Source organism: Pseudophryne corroboree, chromosome 5, assembly GCF_028390025.1.
Source record: "Pseudophryne corroboree isolate aPseCor3 chromosome 5, aPseCor3.hap2, whole genome shotgun sequence".
NCBI classification, from domain to species: domain Eukaryota; kingdom Metazoa; phylum Chordata; class Amphibia; order Anura; family Myobatrachidae; genus Pseudophryne; species Pseudophryne corroboree.
The window spans coordinates 96778829-96802415 of record NC_086448.1 but is presented as its reverse complement, the minus strand read 5'-3'; the positions used below and the strand labels follow the sequence as shown (position 1 = coordinate 96802415).

The 23587-nt window shown below is 47.6% G+C and overlaps 1 protein-coding gene across 2 annotated transcripts in view; it reads right to left on the bottom strand.

The window, feature by feature from the left end:
• The window catches only part of LOC134927268 (ATP-dependent translocase ABCB1-like), a 406228-nt gene extending 383226 nt beyond the window's left edge, over positions 1 to 23002 (bottom strand). The window contains exons 1-2 of one of the 2 annotated variants that reach the window (XM_063921481.1): positions 22864 to 23002; positions 22561 to 22656 (exon numbers count right to left, since the gene is read on the bottom strand). In XM_063921481.1, the coding sequence (XP_063777551.1) occupies positions 22561 to 22649 (89 nt within the window). In that variant the 5' untranslated portion in view covers positions 22650 to 22656; positions 22864 to 23002. The remainder of the gene's footprint in view (positions 1 to 22560; positions 22657 to 22863) is intronic. The other variant, XM_063921480.1, reaches the window with a different exon arrangement.
• Between the last annotated feature and the right edge of the window lie 585 nt (positions 23003 to 23587).

The window sequence follows — 23587 nt, the reverse complement described above, 5'->3', positions numbered from 1 at the left end:
TGGTGCTGTACAGTATGCGATGACTTAATCGCGCACCGCACTGCATTGTGGGATCGGCACATAGACGCTAGAGGTCACAATTGACCTCTAGTGTCTATGCAGTGCTATGGGAGAGACGTCATGACTTCTCTCCCATAGATCCGAAGAGCGGCGCCGGCGGCCGGAGATGGAGCGCAGCAGCGGTCGGGAATCAAGAGCAGGGATTGTAATTATTATTTTTTATTATTTTTTTGTAATCTGCGCAACTAAGGGGCACAACTCTACAGGGGGCACAGTACTTGGGGCACTACTACTGGGGGCACAACTCTACAGGGGGTACAGTACTGGGAGCAATACTACTGTGGGCACAGCTACAGGGGGTATAACTGACCACGCCCCTTCTCCATGAAGCCATGCCTCTATTTTTTGCCCAGGGCGCCGCAAGGTCTACATCCGTCCCTGTTGGCAGTACATTCATTATAGCAACTCGATTTTGGTCACAACCCAATTATCACAACCCATCCACATCTGAGGTGAGGTTGTGATAAATAGACCTATCAGTGTGAAACTAATTTGGGCAGGAAGGATGGGAAAGTGACAGGACAGATGAGGTGTAGTGGGTTGGGGGTGGGGAGCGGGTTAAAGTGTAGAAAAGGGGACGGGGCCAAAAGCAGATTCAATAAAGAGGGGGCTTTACCTTGAGGAGTTCATAAGCATCAAAAAATATGAAGGCAGTGCTGCACAAACCAGTCTAAAACACATTCATCCATGAACGAGTCATGCCGGGGAAGCTAGAACTGGCTGGCTGAGCCAGGTGGTGCACCCCCCTCCTCAATCAGTACCCTTGGTAAGTACCATCCTGGACAACCCCTATTTACAGATCTGTCAGAAAGTATGCAGAGACACAATCATGTCACAGATAATGATGACGACATATAGGAGCAGTGCAGTCACACAGATGCGGCGGACTCTGAGTACAGACTAAAATCCACATCTTCTTTTGCATGTGGCTCCAAATCAACCCCAAAGGATGCAAAGTGCCCCGCAACAAACCAATAACTTAACCATGCAAGGGGAGAGATACAGCAAGTGGAAAAACAAGGGCAAATTTTTGAAAATGCCATTTCTGGAGGTTTGGATGCAGTTAGCAGCACCATCTGTAGTCTAATAGAAGCCTATGGGCTTCTTTTGCATTTCCCTGCTGAGAGGGATCCAATCTGATCCCTCCCAGCACCCCCAGCGGCGCACATAACTTGACGCATGCACAGACGGACTCCCGGGCCACAGACCCTGACACACATAGAGAAGATGGCCGCCATGGCACTGAAGGGGTTAACCCTCCAAGCAGCGGCGCCATTCTTAAAGAACAATTGGTGCTAGGTGCTTTGTTCAAATGTACTAATGGCGCCGGATGTTTACAAATATATAAATATGTTATATCACCGCGCTGTTGGAGAATTATGGACTGCATGGTTATAGAACTTATGAGAAAAGTATATGGTATTTTGTTTCCAAAATTCCTTGACAACTTTTCCTGAGACACTTTTACATAGAAAGTCATATGTTAATTGTCTTAGCTCTAGCATGAGATCGAACATTTTCTTTGAAATACAAACTAAGGTTTAGAGAGCAGACTGTGCTTTTTAGACTCTCCTGTTGTGTGATAAGCCAAACTAGTTCTAGCCTAAAAATGTGCAAGGGAGAGAATGCTAAATCAATCAAATGAAAACGAGGGTGTCTTCCCAGTAGGTTTGTGTAAAAACAATGGGATTTTGTTAAGATTTCCTGCAACATTTACTAAATCGAATCTTAATGACAATTTATGTTTAAACGACACAGAACTTTGTCTATGTGTGCAAGGAAGGAGGAAATTGATTTATGCAGTTATCTCCTTTTGAAATATAATATGTATTTATTTATTTATTTATTTATTTATACATTGTGTAAGATAGTTTGACTGGATAGAAAAGAATCCAGAGCTGGAACTACCTACTGAGGTGCAGTGTGTTCTTACTGTATAAAAAGACAGGCCTGCCTGTATTCCATCTTACTTTATTCTGCTGTGAACATCTTTTTGTAAACTGTTTCTTATGACAACAGGAAGGGTCCTTTTCAAGACTTCATTTGAGCAATTAACATTCTTTGCCTCAAGAGAAACAGGGATGCGCGAAATGCAGCTCAGTTTTCTGCCTGTTCTGGTACGAGCCTAGCATCTCCAAGCTCTGCCTTCTGCCAGCTATCAAAGCAGAGGCCTGGTCAGTGACCAGTGGAGGTCTGCCAACGCCAACCTGGAGGTGTGTCAGCAGCGTGTCAACACATACACAGCAGCAAGAGGTTTTTCAGGTGCCGGTGGCAGGAGCCTGAGCAGAACCGTGGTTCCAGACGCCATGGGAATAAGGAGTCTGGTGGTGACAGCATCATACCCAACAATGCGTAGTGGGTGGAGTCAGTAACGGGCGGTTACTGACGGTAAGCAGGAATCCCCTATTGGCCAGGTCCAAACCCATTCTGTGATTACAGGGCGTAGGCAGTGAGGGCTGAGGACCTCCGGTCACAAAATCCATTGCGAAGGACATCTCTTACTGCAAGAGCTGTTCTTTGTGATTTTTTTCATGCATACGGTGTTAGTTAACACCGCTATGCATGCGGAGAGTGGCTTCATGCATCGCAGCCAAAATGTGATGCTTGCTGCATACCGCACAAGAGGACTAAATGCTATTTTTTTACCTCATGCAAGGAAAATGCTGCTGCTTTTGCATGTAGAAAATGTTGTCAGTTTTTATTTACATTACGCCCAGTGTAAGTATTGAAAGTTTGTATTATCAGATGTCTCTGCTAATGGACACTCTAAAAACGAGATTTATGGTAAGAACTTACCGTTGTTAAATATTTTTCTACACTGGGCTCCACAAGAAAATAACATTGGGGTGTAGAGTAGGATCTTGATCCGAGGCACCAACAGGCTCAAAGCTTTAGACTGTTCCCAAGATGCACAGCGCCGCCTCCTCTATAACCCCGCCTCCATGCCAGTGAGCTCAGTTTAGTTAACCAGGCCAATGCAGTAGCAGGTATCAGACGACAACTTATTGTAGCCAATTACATCACACTCTCACCGCAGGTGAGGGTGTCAGCGGCTATGCCAATACCAATCCAATAAAGCTAAGTGCGTCAGGGTGGGCGCCTTGTGCAGCCCAGTGTACCTCGCAGAAAGTGAATTAACAACGGTAAGTTCTTACCATAAATCTCGTTTTGTGCTGTGGGGTACACTGGGCTCCACAAAGAAATAACATCGGGGATATCCTTAAGCAGTTCCTTATGGGAGGGGACGCACTGTAGCGGGCACAAGAACCCTGCGTCCAAAGGAGGCATCCTAGGAAGCGGCAGTATCAAAGGCATAGAACCTAATAAACATGTTCCTCGAGGATCACGTAGCCGCCTTGCACAATTGCTTAAGGGTCGCACCACGATGGGCTGCCCAAGAAGGTCCAAACGACCGAGTAGAATGGGCTTTGATGATAGCAGGAACCAGACGACCAGCCTGTACATAAGCATGTGCAATCACCATTCTAATCCATCTGGCCAATGTCTGCTTAGAAGGCCAGATGGATTAGAATGGTGATTGCACATGCTTATGGTTTCTGAAAACCAGACAACACAAAAAGAGAATCGTATTTCATAACGGAGGAAGTTCTCTTCACATAGATACGGAGAGCTCGTACCACATCCAAAGGCCGCTCTTTGGAAAACAACTCAGGAGAATTAAAGGCCGGAACCACAATCTCCTGGTTAAGGTGGAAAGAAGACACCACCTTGGGTAAATAACCTGGGCGTGTCCGAAGGACTGCCCGGTCACTGTGAAAAATCAAATAGGGGGACTTATAGGATAAGGCACCCAAGTCCGATACCCTTCTAGCTGAAGCAATAGCCAGCAAAAACAACACCTTAAGGGATAGCCACTTAAGGTCAGCAGAGGTAAGAGGCTCAAACAGAGACTCTTGTAAGGCCTGCAAGACCACCGACAGATCCCAAGGGGCCACAGGTGGCACATAAGGAGGCTGAATCCTCAGCACACCCTGAGTGAATGTATGAAGGTGGGGTAGCGATATTTCTCTGAAACCAAACCGACAAGGCCGAGATGTGAACCTTGAGGGAGGCCAGACGCAGGCCTAAATCTAGGCCTTGTTGTAGAAAGGCCAATAGTTTGGCCTTACTAAACTTAAAAACATCATGATTGTGAGACGCACACCAAGTAAAGTAAGCATTCCAGACCCTATGGTATATCCGAGCAGAAGCCAGCATACGGGCCTTCAACATAGTTTGAATGACCGCCTCAAAAAAACCCTTGGCCCTCAGGACGGAAGCTTCAAGAGCCATGCCGTCAAAGCCAGATGGGCCAAATCCCGGTAAACACAAGGGCCCTGAACGATGAGAAATCATTATATCTAACAATTGCCTTTTAACCTTTGTCTAATTTACAGAAATACAGTATATATACAATCTATGGGACATTTCTCTTCCTGGGACATTCAGATGTGTCCTCTTACAACTTGCCTCAGGGGGTAATTCAGATCTGATCGCTGTTGTGCATTGTAATAAAAACATTTTAATGGACGCAGAGAAAAACGCTCAGCACCACAAAGTCACGCCACGGCATGGCGTAAACACATGCAGGGAGGCTAGATGTAAGTGGACACATCTGTAGTTGTGGATTTTCGAATTAAGAATAAAATAAATAAGGCTTGTGATGCCAACAAATGTGACCTTATCTCCTTGACTATGGGGGTTATTCCGAGTTGATCGCTCGCTGCCGATTTTCGCAGCGGAGCGATCAGGTGAAAAAATTGCATTTTTGTGCATGCGTATGCCCCGCAATGCGCACGCACGATGTACGGGTAGAAAGCCCTTTGTGGTTGTGCTCAGGTTCTAGCGAAGTTTTTTTTTCGCACTGGCGGCCGCAAGAAGATTGACAGGAAAGGGGCGTTACTGGGTGTCAACTGACAAGGAAGTATTTTCAAAAACGCAGGCGTGTCTGAAAAAACGCAGGCGTGGCTGGGCGTTCACTGGGCGGGTGTATGACATCAAATCCAGATACGAATAGGCTGAAGTGTTCGCAAGCGCTGAGTAGGTTCAGAGCTACTCAGAAACTGCACAAACTGTTTTTGCAGAGCTCGGCTGCACAAGCGTTCCCACTTCTGCTAAGCTATAATACACTCCCCAGTGGGCGACGGCATAGCGTTTGCACGGATGCTAAAACTAGCTAGCGAGCGATCAACTCGGAATGACCCCCTATGTGACTGTTTTACTGAATCTTACCAAATCATTTTATGTGGCTAAAAATACAGCAGATGATCTATTTCTCAGTGCCAACAAAAGCAATTACTGTACATTATGTGGCTTTTATATTGCTCAGCTGTGCCAATGCTAATCTGTTATCATTTTTGTACAGCCACTTGAGTGCCCCTTATTAGACTGCGGGGTACACTGGGCTCCACAAGGAAATAACATTGGGGTGTAGAGTAGGATCTTGATCCGAGGCACCAACAGGCTCAAAGCTTTAGACTGTTCTCAAGTTGCACAGCGCCGCCTCCTCTATAACCCCGCCTCCATGCCAGTGAGCTCAGTTTGTAGTTCGCGCTTGCAGTAGCCGGTCACTTAACAGGGGGCTGCCTCAGGCAGCCTATTTCTAAATAGCTTTAACTAAACAGAAGAAGAGGATTGTACCGAGGGCTGCAGCAGGCTGTTTCAGAGACGTCCCTGCACCAACAGGCTCAAAGCTTTAGACTGTTCCCAAGATGCACAGCGCCGCCTCCTCTATAGTTTTAGAAAGAATTTTGACCTTACATGCTGAAAAACTGTAGAATCCACCTCAGTGTTTCCTCTCTATCAGGCACAGACTAGATTAGCACAATGTGGCAAATCTAGACCCAGGACAAGCAGCGGTAGCCATTTTGTTTTAAAACCTTTTACCATCCCTTAGCCCATTGCCTCAAAAGTGGTTACACACAGACAGCCCCAGAGTAAAAAAATTATTACAATATCGCTTCAATGACATGGGAAATAGTTTAATAGCAGACAAAGTGCTGTCGACAGTCGGAATGTCTACAGCGTAAGGTAGTCAACACTATGCCGATGTCAAAGTAATGTTCTTTAACCACTTGCCTGGCTTTGTCACATGTGATGCGACCACAGTCAGGAGCGCGTTACCTGGCCGGGATGCGGTTAAGTGATGGGCGGTCACGAGACTGCCGGTCACAATACAGACGCTGGCATACTGAACACTGACTAGCCTGCCGGTCGGCATGCCGACCAACAGGGACTATTCCCACTCCTGGGTGTCCAGAGTCAGTATGGTGACCGCCGGTCACCCGATACCAACCCACATGGCCAGGTCGTATCACATGCGATGTGCTACCTCGCTGTGTGCCTGGCTTTAGATGAGGAAATTGGTTCTACACAAGTGCAGAATGGATATCTTCTGGCTTCCTGGACCCCCTGCAGTGACACGGTGGTCTCTGACCACAGACATCACTGCTACAACCACGCATCAGAATGCCATGCAGCTGGCATTCTGGAGCGCATGTACCGGGGATCACAGTGCGGGGAGGGGAACTTCGTTCCTCTCCCAGGACAGTATGGCTGATCTCTGCAAGATCATCAGTCCCCCTGACACACGTCACACTGCAAGCTGCATGTGGGGATGGGGGGTAGTAAATGCTCATTGGGGTGGAAGTGTAACCACCCAAGGGGGTATTTATGACCAGTGGGGGTGATATAAAGTTAAATAGGTAATTGATGCTGGAGGGGGAAAGGAAGGGGTAAAATAATTAAAAAAATACATTGATCACCATGTAGGAGAGGGGGGGTGGGTGCAAAATAAGGAGTCTTTTTACAAGGGGGGTGGTTTATAAAACATTGTTGTTGCTTTTTTGCTACTAAGGGGGTGTGGGGGCTAGGTTCAAGACCACTGGAGGGTCTATTGTCAATGGAGGGGGTGGGAAGTTATTTTATAATGGAGGCCTATGAACAAGGGGGGGATGGAGGTTCAAAATACTCCCTACATACATGTATTACTAAATATACTTTTTACATTTTATTACATAACATAAAAAAGACAATTGAGTGATTTTGTGGAGGGGGGGGGGGGGATTAAAATCAAAACAATTAAATATACTGTAGCAATTTCTATCCTGCTTTATCATAGGTAAAGCAGGTAATGTATTATTATATAGGTAGAAAAGAAATACAGTGTGCTACATTGGGTCTGTAAACAAGGCAAACATCCGTAATTTAGATTTAAACTCTGGGGGTCATTCCGAGTTGATCGCACGTAGCAACTTTTTGCTGCCCGTGCGATCAACTCGATGCTGCCTATGGGGGAGGGATTTTTTTCATAGCAAGGCTGCGATCGCTTGTACAGCCCTGCTATGCAAAAAAGGTTTTGTGTAGAATTAGACCAGGGTAACAGTTAATTACCCTGTGTGATCGATCCAGCGATGAAGGTCCTGGAACTGACGTCAGACATCCGCCCTCCAAACGCCTGGACACACCTGCGTTGGACTCACCACTCCCAGAAAACGGTGAGTTGCCGCCCCGGAACGCCTTCCTGCTGTCAATCTTCTTGCGATCGAGCCAGCGATTGCTTTATTCGTTCTTCTGGTCGTTGCCCGGCGACGGCTGTCACTGGGCAACGACGCGTGTGCGCCTTGTGGGCGCTGCGCAGGCGCAGAACCAACCCGTTAGCAGCGCTGCGAAAACCAGCAGCGTGCGAACGGGTCGGAATGACTCCATCTGTCCATTTATTTTCTGCCACAGACAAATACCTCAGGTAACCTCTTACATGCACATCCTCTGCCCGTTTCATACACCAAGTGTCAGCAGCCATTTTATGGGTGGAGTCATATTCATTGCAACAAGTGCCATGGTGATAGCAGGAATAGGCAGGAATATTTATTTGAGGACATAATTTATAACTACATTGGGAACTAATCTCCACACATTTAAGTGAAGTTGAATTGAAAATCAATGCTATCAACAAATATGCTCTGAAAAATAATAATAGGATTTTAATTACCTACCGGTAAATCCTTTTCTCGTAGTCCGTAGGGGATACTGGGAAAACATTTAGTACCATGGGTATAGACGGATCCACTAGGAGTCTTGGGCACTTTAAGAACTTGATAGTGTGCGCTGACCATAGGCGTGCGCAGCACATTTTATTAGGGGGTGCACCTTTGGAGGGGTGTGTCTAGCACCACCTTTGGGGCGTGTCTAGCACCATCTATTGATGGTCAATGCAATATAAAATATCCACCCTTGTACCAATCCTAATAATGCAGATGCATTGTCAGATGTTGTGGTGTGCACCAAACAAACACCCCTGATGGCACTCACTGCAATTACACTGCTCCTCCTCAGCCTGGTCTGGCTCCCCCTCTCTTTCCCCTGCAAGCTGCAGCAGCTTACTTACAAGTCAGTCACTCACTGACACTGACAGTCGCAGACTAGTACTGCTGCTGCTGGAAAAACTAGTGACGTGTCAATGCTGCCGCCGACCGCCTGCCAGTATTGAATTTGTCTTCCTAAGAGGAATGCTGGCTGCATGCTACTCCTCATCAGTGGCTGGCGTTGGCATAGAATAGAAGGAGAGAGGTGGGCGGGTGTGAAGGGTGGGCGTGCGAGCAGCATGACGTCATCACGTCATATCATGCAGTTTTTGTACATGGAGATGGAGCCGGGAGTTTGAAAGCCGGTGGCAGTGGCACCCTTGATTAACCCAGGCGTCGGGTCAGTAATGCAGTCCTGACAGGGTGCAGTGCAGAGGGGACAGTAATCAGCCTTCTTGGCGATCACTGCATCAGGCATGTGAGATCGGGGTGCCGGACATTAGGAGGTGCCTGCGCACACCAGGCACCCCCCCCCCCTGCGCACACCTATGGTGCTGACTCCTCCCTCTATGCCACTCCTACCAGACTCAGTCTAGGAAACTGTGCCAGAGGAGACGGACATACTTTGAGAGAAGGATTTAGAAAAAAAAAGGAAAGTGGTGAGATTACGAACCAGCACACACAAACAAGAGGAAAGCCATGCTAACCAAACTTGAAACCAGGAACAGCAACCGCTGAACCAAACAACATTACTGAACCAAGTAACAGTGCAGGAAGAACAAAGCACCGGTCGGGCACCCAGTATCCCCTACAGACTACAAGAAAAGGATTTACTGGTAGGTAATTCAAATCCTATTTTCTCTAACGTCCTAGGGGATACTGGGAATCCATTTAGTACCATGGGGAAGTACCAAAGCTCCCAAACCAGGTGGGAGAGTGCTGAGGTTCCTGCAGAACTGATTGACCAAACTGAAGGTCCCCAGAGGCCAAAGTATCAAACTTGTAAAACTTTGCAAACTAGTTCGAACCTGATCTAGTAGCTGCTCGGCAGAGCTGTAAAGCTGAGACACCCAGGGCAGCTGCCCAAGAAGAACCCACCGACCTAGTAGAGTGGGCCTGTACAGGTTTTGAAACCAGCAATCCTGCTGTGGTATAAGCATGCTGGATAGTGAGCCTGATCCAGCGTGCAATTGACTGCTTTGAAGCAGGACACCCAATTTTATTGGGATCATAAAGAACAAACAGCGAGTCCGATTTCCTGTGGCGAGCTGTCCTTTTTACGTACACCTTCAAAGCCCTCACAACATGCAAAGACTTTGAAGTGGCAGAGGTGTCCATAACAAACGGAACCACAATAGGTTGATTGATGTGAAATGCGGACACCACCTTTAGAAGAAATTGCTGACGAATCCCGAGTTCAGCTCTATCCTCATGGAAAATTAAGTAGGGTCTTCCACGTAAGGTACTTTACATCCACCTCCTGCAACGGTCCAAACCAGTCAGATTGGAGGAAGTGCAAACCAAAATGAGATCCCAAGGTGCCGTGGGAGGCACAAAGGGAGGTTGGATGTACAAAACATCTTTCAAGAACGTCTGGACCTCAGGGAGAGAAGCCAATTGTTTCTGAAAATAAATGGACAAGGCCGAAATATGGACTTTAATAAAGCCTAGACGTAGGCCCACATCCATTCCCGACTGCAGAAAAAGCAGGAGATGTCCCAGATGAAACTGCACCGCAAAATATTGTCTGCATTCATACCAAGAGACATACTTCCATACACGGTGGTACTCTTTAGACATTACCCCCTTCCTGGTTTGTATCATAGTCGGGATGACTTTGTCAGGAATCCCTCTCCTGGCTAGAATCAGAAGTTCAACTTCAATGCCATTAAACGTAGCTGCTGTAAGTCCTGATAGATGAACGGGCCCTGTTGCAGAAGATCCTCGCGAAAAGGTAGAGGCCACGGATCTTCGATCAGCATCTCGAGAAGATCCGCGTACCAGGCCCTTCGCGGCCAGTCCGGAGCAATGAGGATTGCTTGAACCTTTTCCCTTTTTATTCTTTTTACAATTCTTGGGATCAGAGGAAGTGGAGGAAACATGTATACCAGCTGGTAGACCCACGGAGTTGTCAGAGCGTCTACAGCAACTGCTTGTAGGTCTCTTGACTTGGAACACTACTGCTCGAACTTCTTGTTGAGTTGAGAGGCCATCATGTCGATCTGTGGATATCCCCACCTTCGTGTCAACCACTGGAACACCTCCGGGTGAAGGCCCCACTCCCCTGGGTGTAGGTCGTGTCTGCTGAGGAAGTCTTCTTCACAGGTGTCTATTCCTGGAATGTAGACCGCTGACAAAGGCACGGCGTGTTTTTTCGCCGAGAGGAAAATTCCTGACACCTCTGACATTGCTGCTCTACTTTTTGTTCCGCCCTGTCGGTTTATGTACGTTACCGTAGTTACATTGTCCGACTGGACTTGAATGACCTTATTCCAAAGTAGAGATGAGGCCTGCAGAAGGGCGTTGTAGATAGCCCTGAGTTCCAGTATGTTTATTGGAAGGACGACTTCCCGACTTGACCATCTTCCTTATAACTGCACCCCCTGGGTGACTGCTCCCCAACCTCTGAGGCTTGTATCTGTGGTTAGCATAATCCAATTCTGAATCCCAACCTGCGACCATCGACGAGGTGAGAAGCCTGTAGCCACCACAGAAGGGAGATCCTGGCTTTTGGCGACAGATAGGTCCTCTGGTGTATGTGAAGATGCGATCCGGACCATTTTTCCAATAGATCTAGCTGGAAGGGTCTCACATGAAAACTTCAGTACTGAAGTGCCCCGTAAGAGGCCACCATTTTCCCCAGAAGGCGAATGCACAGATGCACCAAGATCCGGGTTGGCTTCAGGACAGCCCGAACCATCGACTGGATTACCATAGCCTTCTCCAAGGGAAGGAACACTCCCTGAGACTCTGTGTCCAGTATCATTCCCAGGAAAGGAAGCCTCTGCGTCGGTTCCAGGTGAGATTTTGTAAGTTCAGAATCCACCCGCGATCCAGGAGTAGTCTGGTTGAGAGGCCAATGCTGTCCAACAACCACTCCCTGGACAGTGCCTTTATCAGAAGATCGTCCAGGTACGGAATTATGTTCACTCCCTGTTTGCGTAGAAACATCATCTCTGCCATCACTTTGGTGAACACTCTCGGTGCCGTGGAGAGACCAAATAGCAGGGTCTGGAACTGGTAGTGACAGTCCTGCAATGCAAACCGTAGGCGGCAGGAACGGAATGTGAAGGTACGCATCCTTGATATCCAAAGACACTAGGAAATCCCCCTCCTCTAGACCCAAGATCACCGCTCTCAGAGTCTCCATCTTGTAAGTACGGGTTCAACGACTTGAGGTTCAAAATCGGTCTTACCAAACTGTCCGGTTTCGGTACTACAAACAAGTTTAAATACTACCCCTTGTTTTGCAGATAAGGTGGAACTGGAACAATGACCTGAGTTTTCAATGGCATCCTGTAAAGTTATACTTGTCTATTGCAAAACTGGTAATCCTGATTTGAAGAATCTGTGAGGTTGGAGCTCCTGGAACTCCAGTCTGTAGCCCTGGGAAATATCATCTATGACCCAGGGATCCTGGCACAAACTTGTCCAGATGTGACTGAAGAATTTTAGTCGGGCTCCCACCTGCCAGTCTTCCAGGCATCGCGAAACAGAAAAAAAACCCTCTTTTGGCGCTGCAATAATGAGCTGCAATGGAAAGTACTAAATAGGTCACCAACCTATATATACAATGTAAAAAGACAGAAAGGTACAATCTCACTTTGCGCTCCAATGTCCCAGTCCCTTAGTACTCACCACTCTTCTTTCTTCTGGCTCTGTTAGGGGTGGCGGCGTGCTGCGGGAATGTACGCTCGCCGTGGTGGGGCTTGTGAATAGTTACCTCAGGAGCTAGTGTCCTGTCATCGGGGAACGGCAATTAACCCTGAGAGAGGTTGGGCCGCCCCCCGCCCCCTCCTTCCCCCCGACTAAGTCCCACGAAGCAGGCAGGCTGGTGCCATCCAGTCCTGCCTGAAAATAACAATCAAAAAACTCTTCAGGAGCTTCCAGAGACATGACCGGCTCCTCCGGGCACATTTTCTTAACTGAGTCTGGTAGGTGGGGCATAGAGGGAGGAGCCAGTGCACACTATCAAGTTCTAAAAGTGCCCAAGGCTCCTAGTGGACCCGTCTAAACCCATGGTACTAAATGGATTCCCAGCATCCCCTAGGACGGAAGAGAAAAAGATTATGTATACAGTGAATCAACTTTACCCATAACTGCCTATCATCCCACAATCTGCGGGAGACTCCCAAGGAGTTTTTGGCAAGGGCAGTGATTTGCTGCAGTCACTATGACTGTTGTTAATGCTCAGCAGTTCCTGCTCATGACTGTCATTAGCCGCTTGTTGGCCCTCTGGCAAGAGAGAACACAGCTTGCCTGACCGCTGTGTCTTCTTGTCTCAGCGTCTGCTGTTAGTATGCACTATAGTAGATGGTATTTTTTTTATTAGTAATCTTTAAACACACAAAAGTATAATACAACAAAAAGTTTTAAAATTGTTTTTTTTTACCAAGAGATGATCATTAAAGTAAATAAGTAATTTCTTATCATATGTGGTAAATGAATGGTATTTTGGCTAAATATAAAGCAAAAAGTAGTTGAATAAAACAGATTAATCCTCACACATCTTTGCTGAAAAATGCAGCATGGCGTGGCGTTGCCGTGACTGCCACCATCCCTTTGTTTTGCTACTACTCACGTACACATGCATCCACGAATGCCATTGTGCAAAGTAAGCGTCGGGTAGCAGTAGCAAATAATCCTGCTACCCGTGTCCATAGAATGCCGCTGACTCCCCCTCCCTGTGTATGACAGCAGGATCATCCTATACTCGCTGCCTGCGATCGCACAGCGACTTTATGCACACTGTAGCGGGTGCGTGCCATGAATGCCACGCTATGCTGGAATTCTTTGCCTGTGATGCGAAGATGTATGAGGACACATCTGTATATACCAAAAAACAGTCCGCCCGGTAAGAAATATATGCTTAGGGACGAATTCACACAGGGTCACATTGCATTTAAACTTTATTGCATAGGCATCACATGTATCAAGTATATTGTGGTGACTTGCAAACAAATTGCAGGTGGCAATGGGGTCGATTCAATTCACAACAGTTGAATAGCGTCAGGAGTTAGCTCCCGTCGCTATTCAATTCAACTCAAGTTAAGTCGACGAAGGCCCGTTCTCCCGGAATTAACAGGTTGAATTGTCGGGAGAACGGGCATTCTCTGACTTATCTCCCTGCCGCGATGCTGATTCCCAACAGAATCAGCCTTGCGCCAGCTGCGCGACAGCACTTTTGTAGGATTTCTTCTCTCATCCCCCGGGGGTGAGAGAAGAATTCCCAACAATTGAGTGACACTTGGCGCTGTATTGAATAGCGCCAAGAGCTAACTCCCGGCGCTATTCAACTGTCGGTGAATTGAATCGACCCCAATGTTAGTATTAATAATACAAATTTCTCAAAATGTTTTGTTCATAATGCCCATAGCACTCACAGGGAAAGTGGTGGTGGTGGTAGGGTTTCGGAATATCTATAGACCCCACCTGATGGGCCAAATTTTTTGTTTTAGAGACAGAGACAGCTGTGTCCTCACAGTGTCGTCAGTGTCTGCTCTCAGACACGGGTACGTGTACAACAAAGGTATGTATGTATGTTTGTGCGTGGGTATGTGTGTGTGCTATAGTGCTATATATATATACATATATGTGTATATTTATATTTAATATAGATATATATATAGATATATAGATAGATATATAATGGCATGGTACAGTATAATGACTGAAACTCAGTAACTTGATTGGACACATTGGGTGGTATTCAAATGATATCCAGTGCATCCGGAAAGTATTCACAGTGTTTCACTTTTTCCACATTTTGTTATGTTACAGCCTTATTCCAAAATGGAATAAATTCATTTTTCCCCCTCAAAATTCTACACACAATACCCCATAGTGACAACATGAAACAAGTTTTTTTTTAGTTTTTTTGCAAATTTATTAAAAATAAAAAGAAGAAATCACATGTACATAAGTATTCACAGACTTTGCTCAATACTTTGTTGATGCACCTTTGCCAGCAATTACAGCCTGAAGTCTTTTTGAATATGATGCCACAAGCTTGGCACACCTATCTTTGGGCAGTTTCGCCCATTCTTCTTTACAGCACCTATCAAGATCCATCAGGTTGGATGGGAAGCGTCAGTGCACAGCCATTTTCATATCTCTCCAGAGATGCTCAATCAGATTCAGGTCTGGGCTCTGGCTGGGCCACTCAAGGACATTTACAGAGTTATCCTGAAGCCACTCCTTTGATATCTTGGCTGTGTGCTTAGGGTCGTTGTCCTGCTGAAAGATGAACCGCCCCAGTCTGAGGTCAAGAGCGCTCTGAAGCAGGTATTCATCTGGGATGTATCTGTACGTTGCTTCTATTCATCATTCCCTCTATCCTGACTAGTCTCCTAGTTCCTGCAGCTGAAAAACATCCCCACAGCATGATGCTGCCACCACGTTTCATTGTAGGGATGGTATTGGCCTGGTGATGAGAGATATGCCTGGTTGCCTCCACACATGACGCCTGGCATTTAAAGAGTTCAATCTTTGACTCATCAGACCAGAGCATTTTGTTTCTCATGATCTGAGAGTCTTTCAGGTGCATTCTGGCAAACCACAGGTGGCTGCCATGTGCTTTTCACTAAGGATTGGCTTCCGTCTGGCCACTCTACCATACAGGCCTGATTGGTGGATTGCTGCAGAGTTGGTTGTCCTTCTAGAAGGTTCTCCTCTCTCCACAGAGGAATGCTGTAGCTCTGACAGAGTGACTATCGGGTTCTTTGTCACCTCCCTGACTAGGGTCCTTCTCCCCCGATCGCTCAGTTTAGATGGCCGGCCAGCTCTAGGAAGAGTCATGGTGGGTCCGAACTTCTTCCATTTACGGATGATGGAGGCCACTGTGCTCATTGGGACCTTCAAAGCAACAGATTTTTCTGTACCTTTCCCCAGATTTGTGCCTCGAGACAATCCTGTCTCGGAGGTCTACAGACAATTCCTTTGACTTCATGCTTGGTTTGTGCTTAGACATGCACTGTCAAGAGTGGTACCTTATACAGACAGGTGTGTGTCTTTCCAAATCACATCCAATCAACTGAACTTACCACAGGTGGACTCCAATTAAGCTGTAGGAACATCTGAAGGATGATCAGAGGAAACAGGATGCACCTGAGCTCAATTTGAGCTTCATGGCAAAGGCTGTGAATACTTATGTACATGTGATTTCTTAGTTGTTTATTTTTAAATTTGCAAGCATCTCAAAAAAACTTTTTTCATGTTGTTATTATGGGGTATTTGTGTAGAATTTTGCGGGGAAAAATAGGATTTTAATACCTACCGTTAAATCCTTTTCTCTTAGTCCGTAGAGGATGCTGGGGACTCCATAATTACCATGGGGTATAGATGGGATCCCCAGGAGACATGGACACTTTAAGACTTTAAATGGGTGTGAACTGGCTCCTCCCTCTATGCTCCTCCTCCAGACCTCAGTTATAGGAACTGTGCCCAGAGGAGACGGACATTTCAAGAAAAAGGATTTTGTTAAACTAAGGGTGAGATACATACCAGCTCACACCACAACACACCGTACAACATGGCATTTAACTAAAACCAGTTAACAGTGTAAACCAAAGAGATCAGCAATAGGCTGACCTTTACCAAAACACAACCTTTGTGTAACCAAGCAATAACTATTTACAATTACTGCAGATAGAGTCCACACTGGGAGGGGCGTCCAGAGAAAAGACTAAGAGAAAAGGATTTACCGGTAGGTATTAAAATCCTATTTTCTCCTTCGTCCTAGAGGATACGGGGGACTCCAAAAGGACCATGGGGTTTATACCAAAGCTCCAGACCGGGCGGGAGAGTGCGGGCGGGAGAGTGCGGATTGAGCAAACATGAGGTCCTCATCAGCCAGGGTATCAAACTTGTAGAATTTTGTAAAAGTGTTTGAACCCAACCAAGTAGCTGCTCGGCAAAGCTGTAATGCCGAGACGCCTCGGGCAGCCACCCAAGATGAGCCCACCTTCCTAGTGGAATGGGCTTTCACCGACTTCGGTAACGGCAATCCAGCCGTAGAATGAGCCTGCTGAATCGTATTACAGATCCAGAGTGCAATAGTCTGCTTAGAAGCAGGAGCGCCAACCTTGTTGGCCGCATACAGGACAAACAACGCCTCTGTTTTCCTAACACGAGCCGTTCTGGCTACATAAATTTTCAAAGCTCTGACCACATCAAGAGACTTGGAATCCGTCATGGCTTCAGTAGCAACAGGCACCACAATAGGTTGGTTCATGTGAAACGAAGAAACCACCTTAGGCAGAAATTGTTGACGAGTTCTCAATTCCGCTCTATCCTCATGGAAAATCAGATAGGGGCTTTTGTGAGACAAAGCCGCCAATTCGGACACCCGCCTTGCGGACGCCAAGGCCAATAGCATGACTACTTTCCAAGTGAGAAATTTAAACTCAACCTTTTGTAAAGGTTCAAACCAATGTGACGTAAGGAACTGTAACACCATGTTAAGGTCCCACGGTGCCACTGGGGGTACAAATGGAGGTTGGATGTGCAGCACACCCTTCACAAAAGTTTGTACTTCTGGAAGTGAGGCCAATTCCCTTTGAAAGAAAATTGATAAGGCCGAAACCTGCATTTTAATGGAGCCTAACTTCAGGCCCGCATCCATACCTGCTTGCAAAAAGTGGAGAAAACGACCCAGTTGAAATTCTTCCATAGGAGCCTTCTTGGATTCACACCAAGACACATATTTTCTCCAAATGCTGTGATAATGCTTCACCGTTACCTCCTTTCTAGCTTTAAGTAGAGTGGGGATGACTTCCCCGGGAATACCCTTTCTAGCTAGGATTTGGCGTTCAACCGCCATGCCGTCAAACGCAACCGCGGTAAGTCCTGGAACACGCACGTAACAGGTCCTCTCTTAGAGGAAGAGGCCAGGGATCTCCTGTGAGTAATTCCTGAAGATCCAGATACCAGGCCCTCCGTGGCCAATCTGGAACAACGAGTATCGCCTGAACCCTTGATCCTTATCACCTTTGAGATGAGTGGAAGTGGAGGGAACACATAGACCGACTGAAACACCCACGGTGTCACCAGTGTGTCCACTGCTATTGCTTGAGGGTCCCTCGAACCTGGAACAATATGTCTAAAGCCTCTTGTTGAGGCGAGACGCCATCATGTCTATTTGAGGAAGTCCCCAATGACTTATCACTTCTGCAAAGACCTCTTGATGAAGACCCCACTCTCCTGGATAGAGATCGTGTCTGCTGAGGAAGTCTGCTTCCTAGTTGTCCACTCCTGGAATGAAGACCGCTGACAGAGCACTTGCATGTTTTTCCGCCCAGCAAAGAATCTTGGTGGCCTCCGCCATGGCCGCTCTGCTCTTTACGTGCGCCATAGCTGTAATGTTGTCTGACTGAATCAGGACGGGCAGGCCACAAAGAAGATGTTTCACTTGCCGAAGGCCGTTGTAGATGGCCCTTAACTCCAGCACGTTTATGTGCAGACAAGCTTCCTGGCTTGACCATTTTCCCTGGAAATTTTGTCCCTATGTGACTGCTCCCCAACCTCGGAGACTCGCGTCCGTGGTCACCTGAACCCTATCCTGGATTCCGAACCTGCGACCCTCTAGAAGGTGAGAACTTCGAAGCCACCACATGAGAGAAACCCTGGCCCTGGGGGACAGGCTTATCTTCCGATGCATGTGCAGATGGGAGCCGGACCACTTGTCCAGCAAGTCCCACTGAAATGTTCTTGCATGGAATCTGCCAAAGGGAATGGCCTCGTAGGCCGCCACCATTTTCCCCAGCACTCGAGTGCAGTGATGAATCAACACTCTGGGTGGTTTCAGAAGTTCCTTGACCATGTTCTGGAGTTCCTAAGCCTTTTCCAACAGGAGGAAGATCTTCTGCCGTTCCGTGTCCAGAATCATGCCCAAAAACTACAGCTGAGTTGTTAGAATCAACTGCGACTTTGGTAAATTTAGGAGCCAGCCATGTTGTTGCAGCACCTTCATGGAGAGCGCAACGCTTTTTAGTAACTGCTCCCTTGATCTCGCCTTTATCAGGAGATCGTTCAAGTATGGGATAACTGTGACCCCCTTGCTTGCGCAGGAGCACCATCATTTCCGCCATTACTTTGGTGAAAATCCTCGGGGCCGTGGAAAGACCAAACGGCAACGTCTGAAATTGGTAGTGACAATCCTGAACAGCGAACCTCAGGAACGCCTGATGAGGAGGATATATGGGGCCATGTAGGTATGCATCCTTTATGTCGACTGACACCATAAAATCCCCCCCCCCCCCCCCCTTCCAGACTGGAGATCACAGCTCGGAGAGATTCCATCTTGAATTTGAATCTTTTTAAACACAGGTTGAGGGATTTTAAGTTCAGAATCGGTCTGACCACGCCATTCGGCTTCGGGACCACGAATAGGGTTGAATAAAACCCCTTCCCCTGTTGTAACGGAGGAACCGTGACAATGACTTGTTATTGACACAGCTTTTGTATTGCCGCACACACTATCTCTCTCTCTGGGTGAGAAACTGGTAAGGCCGATTTGAAAAATCGGTGTGGAGGCACGTCTTGGAACTCCAGTTTGTACCCCTGGGTCACAATTTCCAGTACCCAAGGATCCAGGCCTGAGTGAACCCAGGCCTGACCGAAGAGCTGAAGACGTGCCCCCACCAGTGCGGACTCCCGCAGAGGAGCCCCAGCGTCATGCAGTGGATTTGGCAGAAGCCGGGGAGGACTTCTGCTCCTGGGAGCTTGCCACAGCCGGCGATCTCTTTCCTCTTCCCTTACCTCTGGCCGCGAGGAACTAAGATCCAAGCCTTTTCCTGAATTTATGAGATCGAAAGGTCTGCATCTGGTATTGAGGCGCTTTCTTTTGCTGCGGAGGGACAACAGTCAAAAAAGGAAGACTTACCCGCGGTAGCTGTAGACACCAGGTCCGCAAGGCCTTCACCAACACTTCACCTTTGAAGGGCAGGGCCTCCATAGCCTTTTTAGAGTCAGCATCACCATTCCACTGATGAGTCCACAACACCCTCCTAGCCGAGACTGCCATGGCATTGGCCCTTGATCCCAAGAGGCCAATATCTCTCGCAACTTCCCTTAGACATATCGCTGCGTCCCTGATGTGACCCAGCGTCAAAAGCACGTTATCCCTATCCAAGGTGTCTATGTCAGATGATAAGTTATCTGCCCACCTTTCAATAGCGCTACTCACCCATGCCGGCGCAACGGCCAGCCTGAGCAGCGTACCCGTAGTAACATAAATAGATTTTGAGGTAGTTTCCTGCTTACGATCCGCAGGATCCTTTAGGGCTGCCATGCCAGGGGACTGTAGTGCCACCTTCTTGGACAAACGCGCCAGAGCCTTGTCCACCGTGGGGGAGGATTCCCACCGAAACCTATCCTGCGAGGGAAAAGGATACGCCATAGCAATCCTCCTGGGAATATGCAGTCTCTTGTCAGGGGATTCCCAAGCTTTTTCAAAAAGAGCGTTCAGTTCATGAGAGGGAGGAAACATTACCTCAGGTTTCTTTCCCTTAAACATACAGACCCTTGTGTCAGGGACAGTGGGGTCTTCTGTGATATGTTACACCTCTTTAATTGCCACAATCATGTACTGAATACTCTTGGCCAACTTAGGATGTAACTTAGCATCATCATAATTGACACTAGAGTCGGAATCCGTGTCGGTATCAGTGTCTGCTATCTGGGTAAATGAACGTTTCTGCGACCCTGAGATTGTGACAAAACATCTCCCATGGATTGTCTCCATGCCAGGTTCTGAGACTCAGATTTGTCTAACCTCTTATGCAATAAAGCCACACTTGCATTTAAAACACTCCACATATCTACCCAATCAGCAGTCGGCGGTGCCGACGGAGTCACTCCCACATTCTGTTAAGTCTCCACACCAGCCTCCTCCTGGGAAAAGCCTTCAACCTCAGATATGCCGACAAACGTGTACCGATACCCCCAAACATACTGGGCTATAGGGGACAGACCCACAATAAGGACCTTCAGAGAGACAGAATGGGAATTTGCCAGCGCACACCCAGCGCCTCACCGGTCTGAAGGAATTAAACAATGCCCCAGACCTGTAAGCGATTTATATCAATAATCAACAGCAAAATGTTGTGCCCCCTTCTCTTTGTGCACCCTGTTACTTGTGTACAGCAGTGAAGGGCCAGGAGCAGCGTCTCTGCAGCAAGCTGTGGAGAAAATGGAGCTGGTTAGAGCTGAGGGAGGAAGCCCCGCCCCCTACCCGGCACGCTTCGTTCCCGCTTTTATTTATACTATCGGGGGTCTGTATACATTGCCTATGCAATGTATACCTTCATGCCAGTTCCAAAAAGAGGATTTATTGCTGCCCAGGGCGCCCCCCCTGCGCCCTGCACCCATATAGAGCCGCTTGTGTGTGGGAGCAATGGTATCTCAGAAAGATCTGAAGTCTTCTGCCGCCTTTGAAGTCTTCTTTGCTTCTGCTACTCACCCGGCTTCTCTCTTCAGGCTCTGTGAGGGGGACGGTGGCGCGGCTCCGGGAACAAGCAGCTAGGCGCACCAAGTGATCAGACCCTCTGGAGCTAATGGTGTCCAGTAGCCTAAGAAGCAGAGCTTTTGAACTCACAGAATAGGTCTGCTTCTCTCCCCTCAGTCCCACGAAGCAGGGAGCCTGTTGCCAGCAGTGCTCCCTGAAAAAAATAAACCTAACAAAAGACTTTTTTAGAGAAACTCAGTAGAGCTCCCCTAGAGTGCACCCAGTCTCCTCTGGGCACAGAATCTAACTGAGGTCTGGAGGAGGGGCATAGAGGGAGGAGCCAGTCCACACCCATTTAAAGTCTTAAAGTGCCCATGTCTCCTGCGGATCCCGTCTATACCCCATGGTCCTTTTGGAGTCCCCAGCATCCTCTAGGACGAAGGAGAAAATTAATTTATTCCATTTTGTAATAAGGCTGTAACATAACAAAGGTGGTCATTCCGAGTTGTTCGCTCGCTGCCGTTTTAAGCAGAATAGCGATCTGACTAAAAATGGGCAATTCTGCACATGCGTATGGGCTGCAGGGCACACGCGCTAAGTATTTTCACACAAAACTATGCAATTTTACACATGTCCGAGCTACGCTTTTCAGTTGCTCTGCTGATTGGTGAGTGATTGACAGAAGTGGGTATTTCTGGGCGGAAACTGAGCGTTTTCCGGGAGTGTGCTAAAAAACGCAGGTGTGTCAGCCTAAATCGCAGGAGTGGCTGGAGAAACGGGGGAGTGGCTGGCCGAACGCAGGGCGTGTTTGTGACATCAAACCAGGAACTAAACGGACTGAGGTGATTGCAATCTAGGAGTAGGTCTGGAGCTAACAGAAACTGCAGGGAAATATTTAATAGCATAACTGCTAATCTTTCGTTCGCAATTCTGCTAAGCTAAGATACACTCCCAGAGGGAGGCGGCCTAGCGTGTGCAATGCTGCTAAAAGCAGCTAGCGAGCGAACAACTCGGAATGACCCCCTATATCCCCTATCACATGTGCACACAGACACATTCACATTAGGGTTAATTTTTGTTGGACGCCAATTAACCTACCAGTATATTTCTGGATTGTGGGAGGAAACCAGAGTATACGGAGGAAACCCACACAAGTCCGGGGAGAATATACAAACTCCGCACAGTTAGAGCCATGGTGGGATCCTGTGTCATCAGCGATCAGCGCCCTGGTTTAAAGGGTACATTTTATATATATATAGAGAAAGAGATCTATCTATCTATCTATCTATCTATCTATATATCAGGCAGCACTCCATATTAGCAATATCAAATGGTGCAACTTGATCTGCCGTGTGTGTGTGTGTGTGTGTGTGTGTGTGTGTGTGTACATAATAGTTATGTGCTCATTTTTACAGCTTATTTGTAAGAGTTGTGAGGTGAAGTGAGTTGTGCTGTTCACTTTACAATACACATAACACACAATAACCCATATATAAAATACAGATAGAAGCTAATAGTAATGAGAAAAGTCACCTCTTGCCATTGGGGTCTGTGATGGTCGCTGTAACATCCTCCTGGCCATCAGCCATGCCAGTCACTGCACCGTTCTGCTCACTCGCCATGTTCTATCTGTCAGGAAAAGAAGAAAGTTTGGGGTGATGGTGACTGTGAGTGTCTCAGGGAGAGGAGCAGTGAGGAGACAGCAAGCTGTGGAGCGATAGCCGGCAGGGAGTGCTGGGACTTGTAGTCACCCCGTGGCTGGAGAGTCACAGGTGGGAGATAGAAGGGTGGGAGATGGAAGTGTTGCGCACAGTGAGAGCATCGGGTGTAACTTACGTGCAGCGCTTCTTATCCTCCGCCTGTATGGTGTCACTGTACGCTGCAGAGTAGCTGTGCCGCCGGAGTGATGGGTGAGACGTTACTGTGTGGAGGAGACAGAGCACAGGGGCAGAGACTAGGGATGGAGCAGAGAACCCTGCGCCCCGCTCCTCCTCCAATACTATTATAGGCGCAGTGGCAGCCTGACAGTGGGTGGGCGGTGTTACATATAATGTGACTTTGGGCTGATTCTTACCCATCTGCATCATTATACGAGGCTGAAGTTACTGTAGGTTCTTATTCGGCCAGCTTCTTATTCACTTCTTATTCAAGCTCCTGCTTCTTATTCACATCATTCAGTTTTGCAAGGGTTAATGAGTCTCGGGCAACAAATTTGACACCTGAAATCAACAGAGTGGGGTCGACTGCATATGACCCATATGGATTTTTCTTTGCCCAACACTGTTTTGGGCCTGAAATACGCTGGCAAAGTGGGCACATATACCATATTATGATTTACTATTTTGAATAAGTGGGTGGTCTTCAGATTGCTGACTGTCGGGATCCCGGCGCACAGTATACTCACGTCGGAATCCCGACAGCCGGCATACAGACACTTTTTCTCCCACGTTTGCCACGCTGTCGGTATGCCGGCGGTCGGGCTTCCGGCGCCGGTATGCTGGTCGCCGGGAGCCCGGCTCCCAGCATACCATACCACACCCGAATCAGTAGCTGTAGTTTT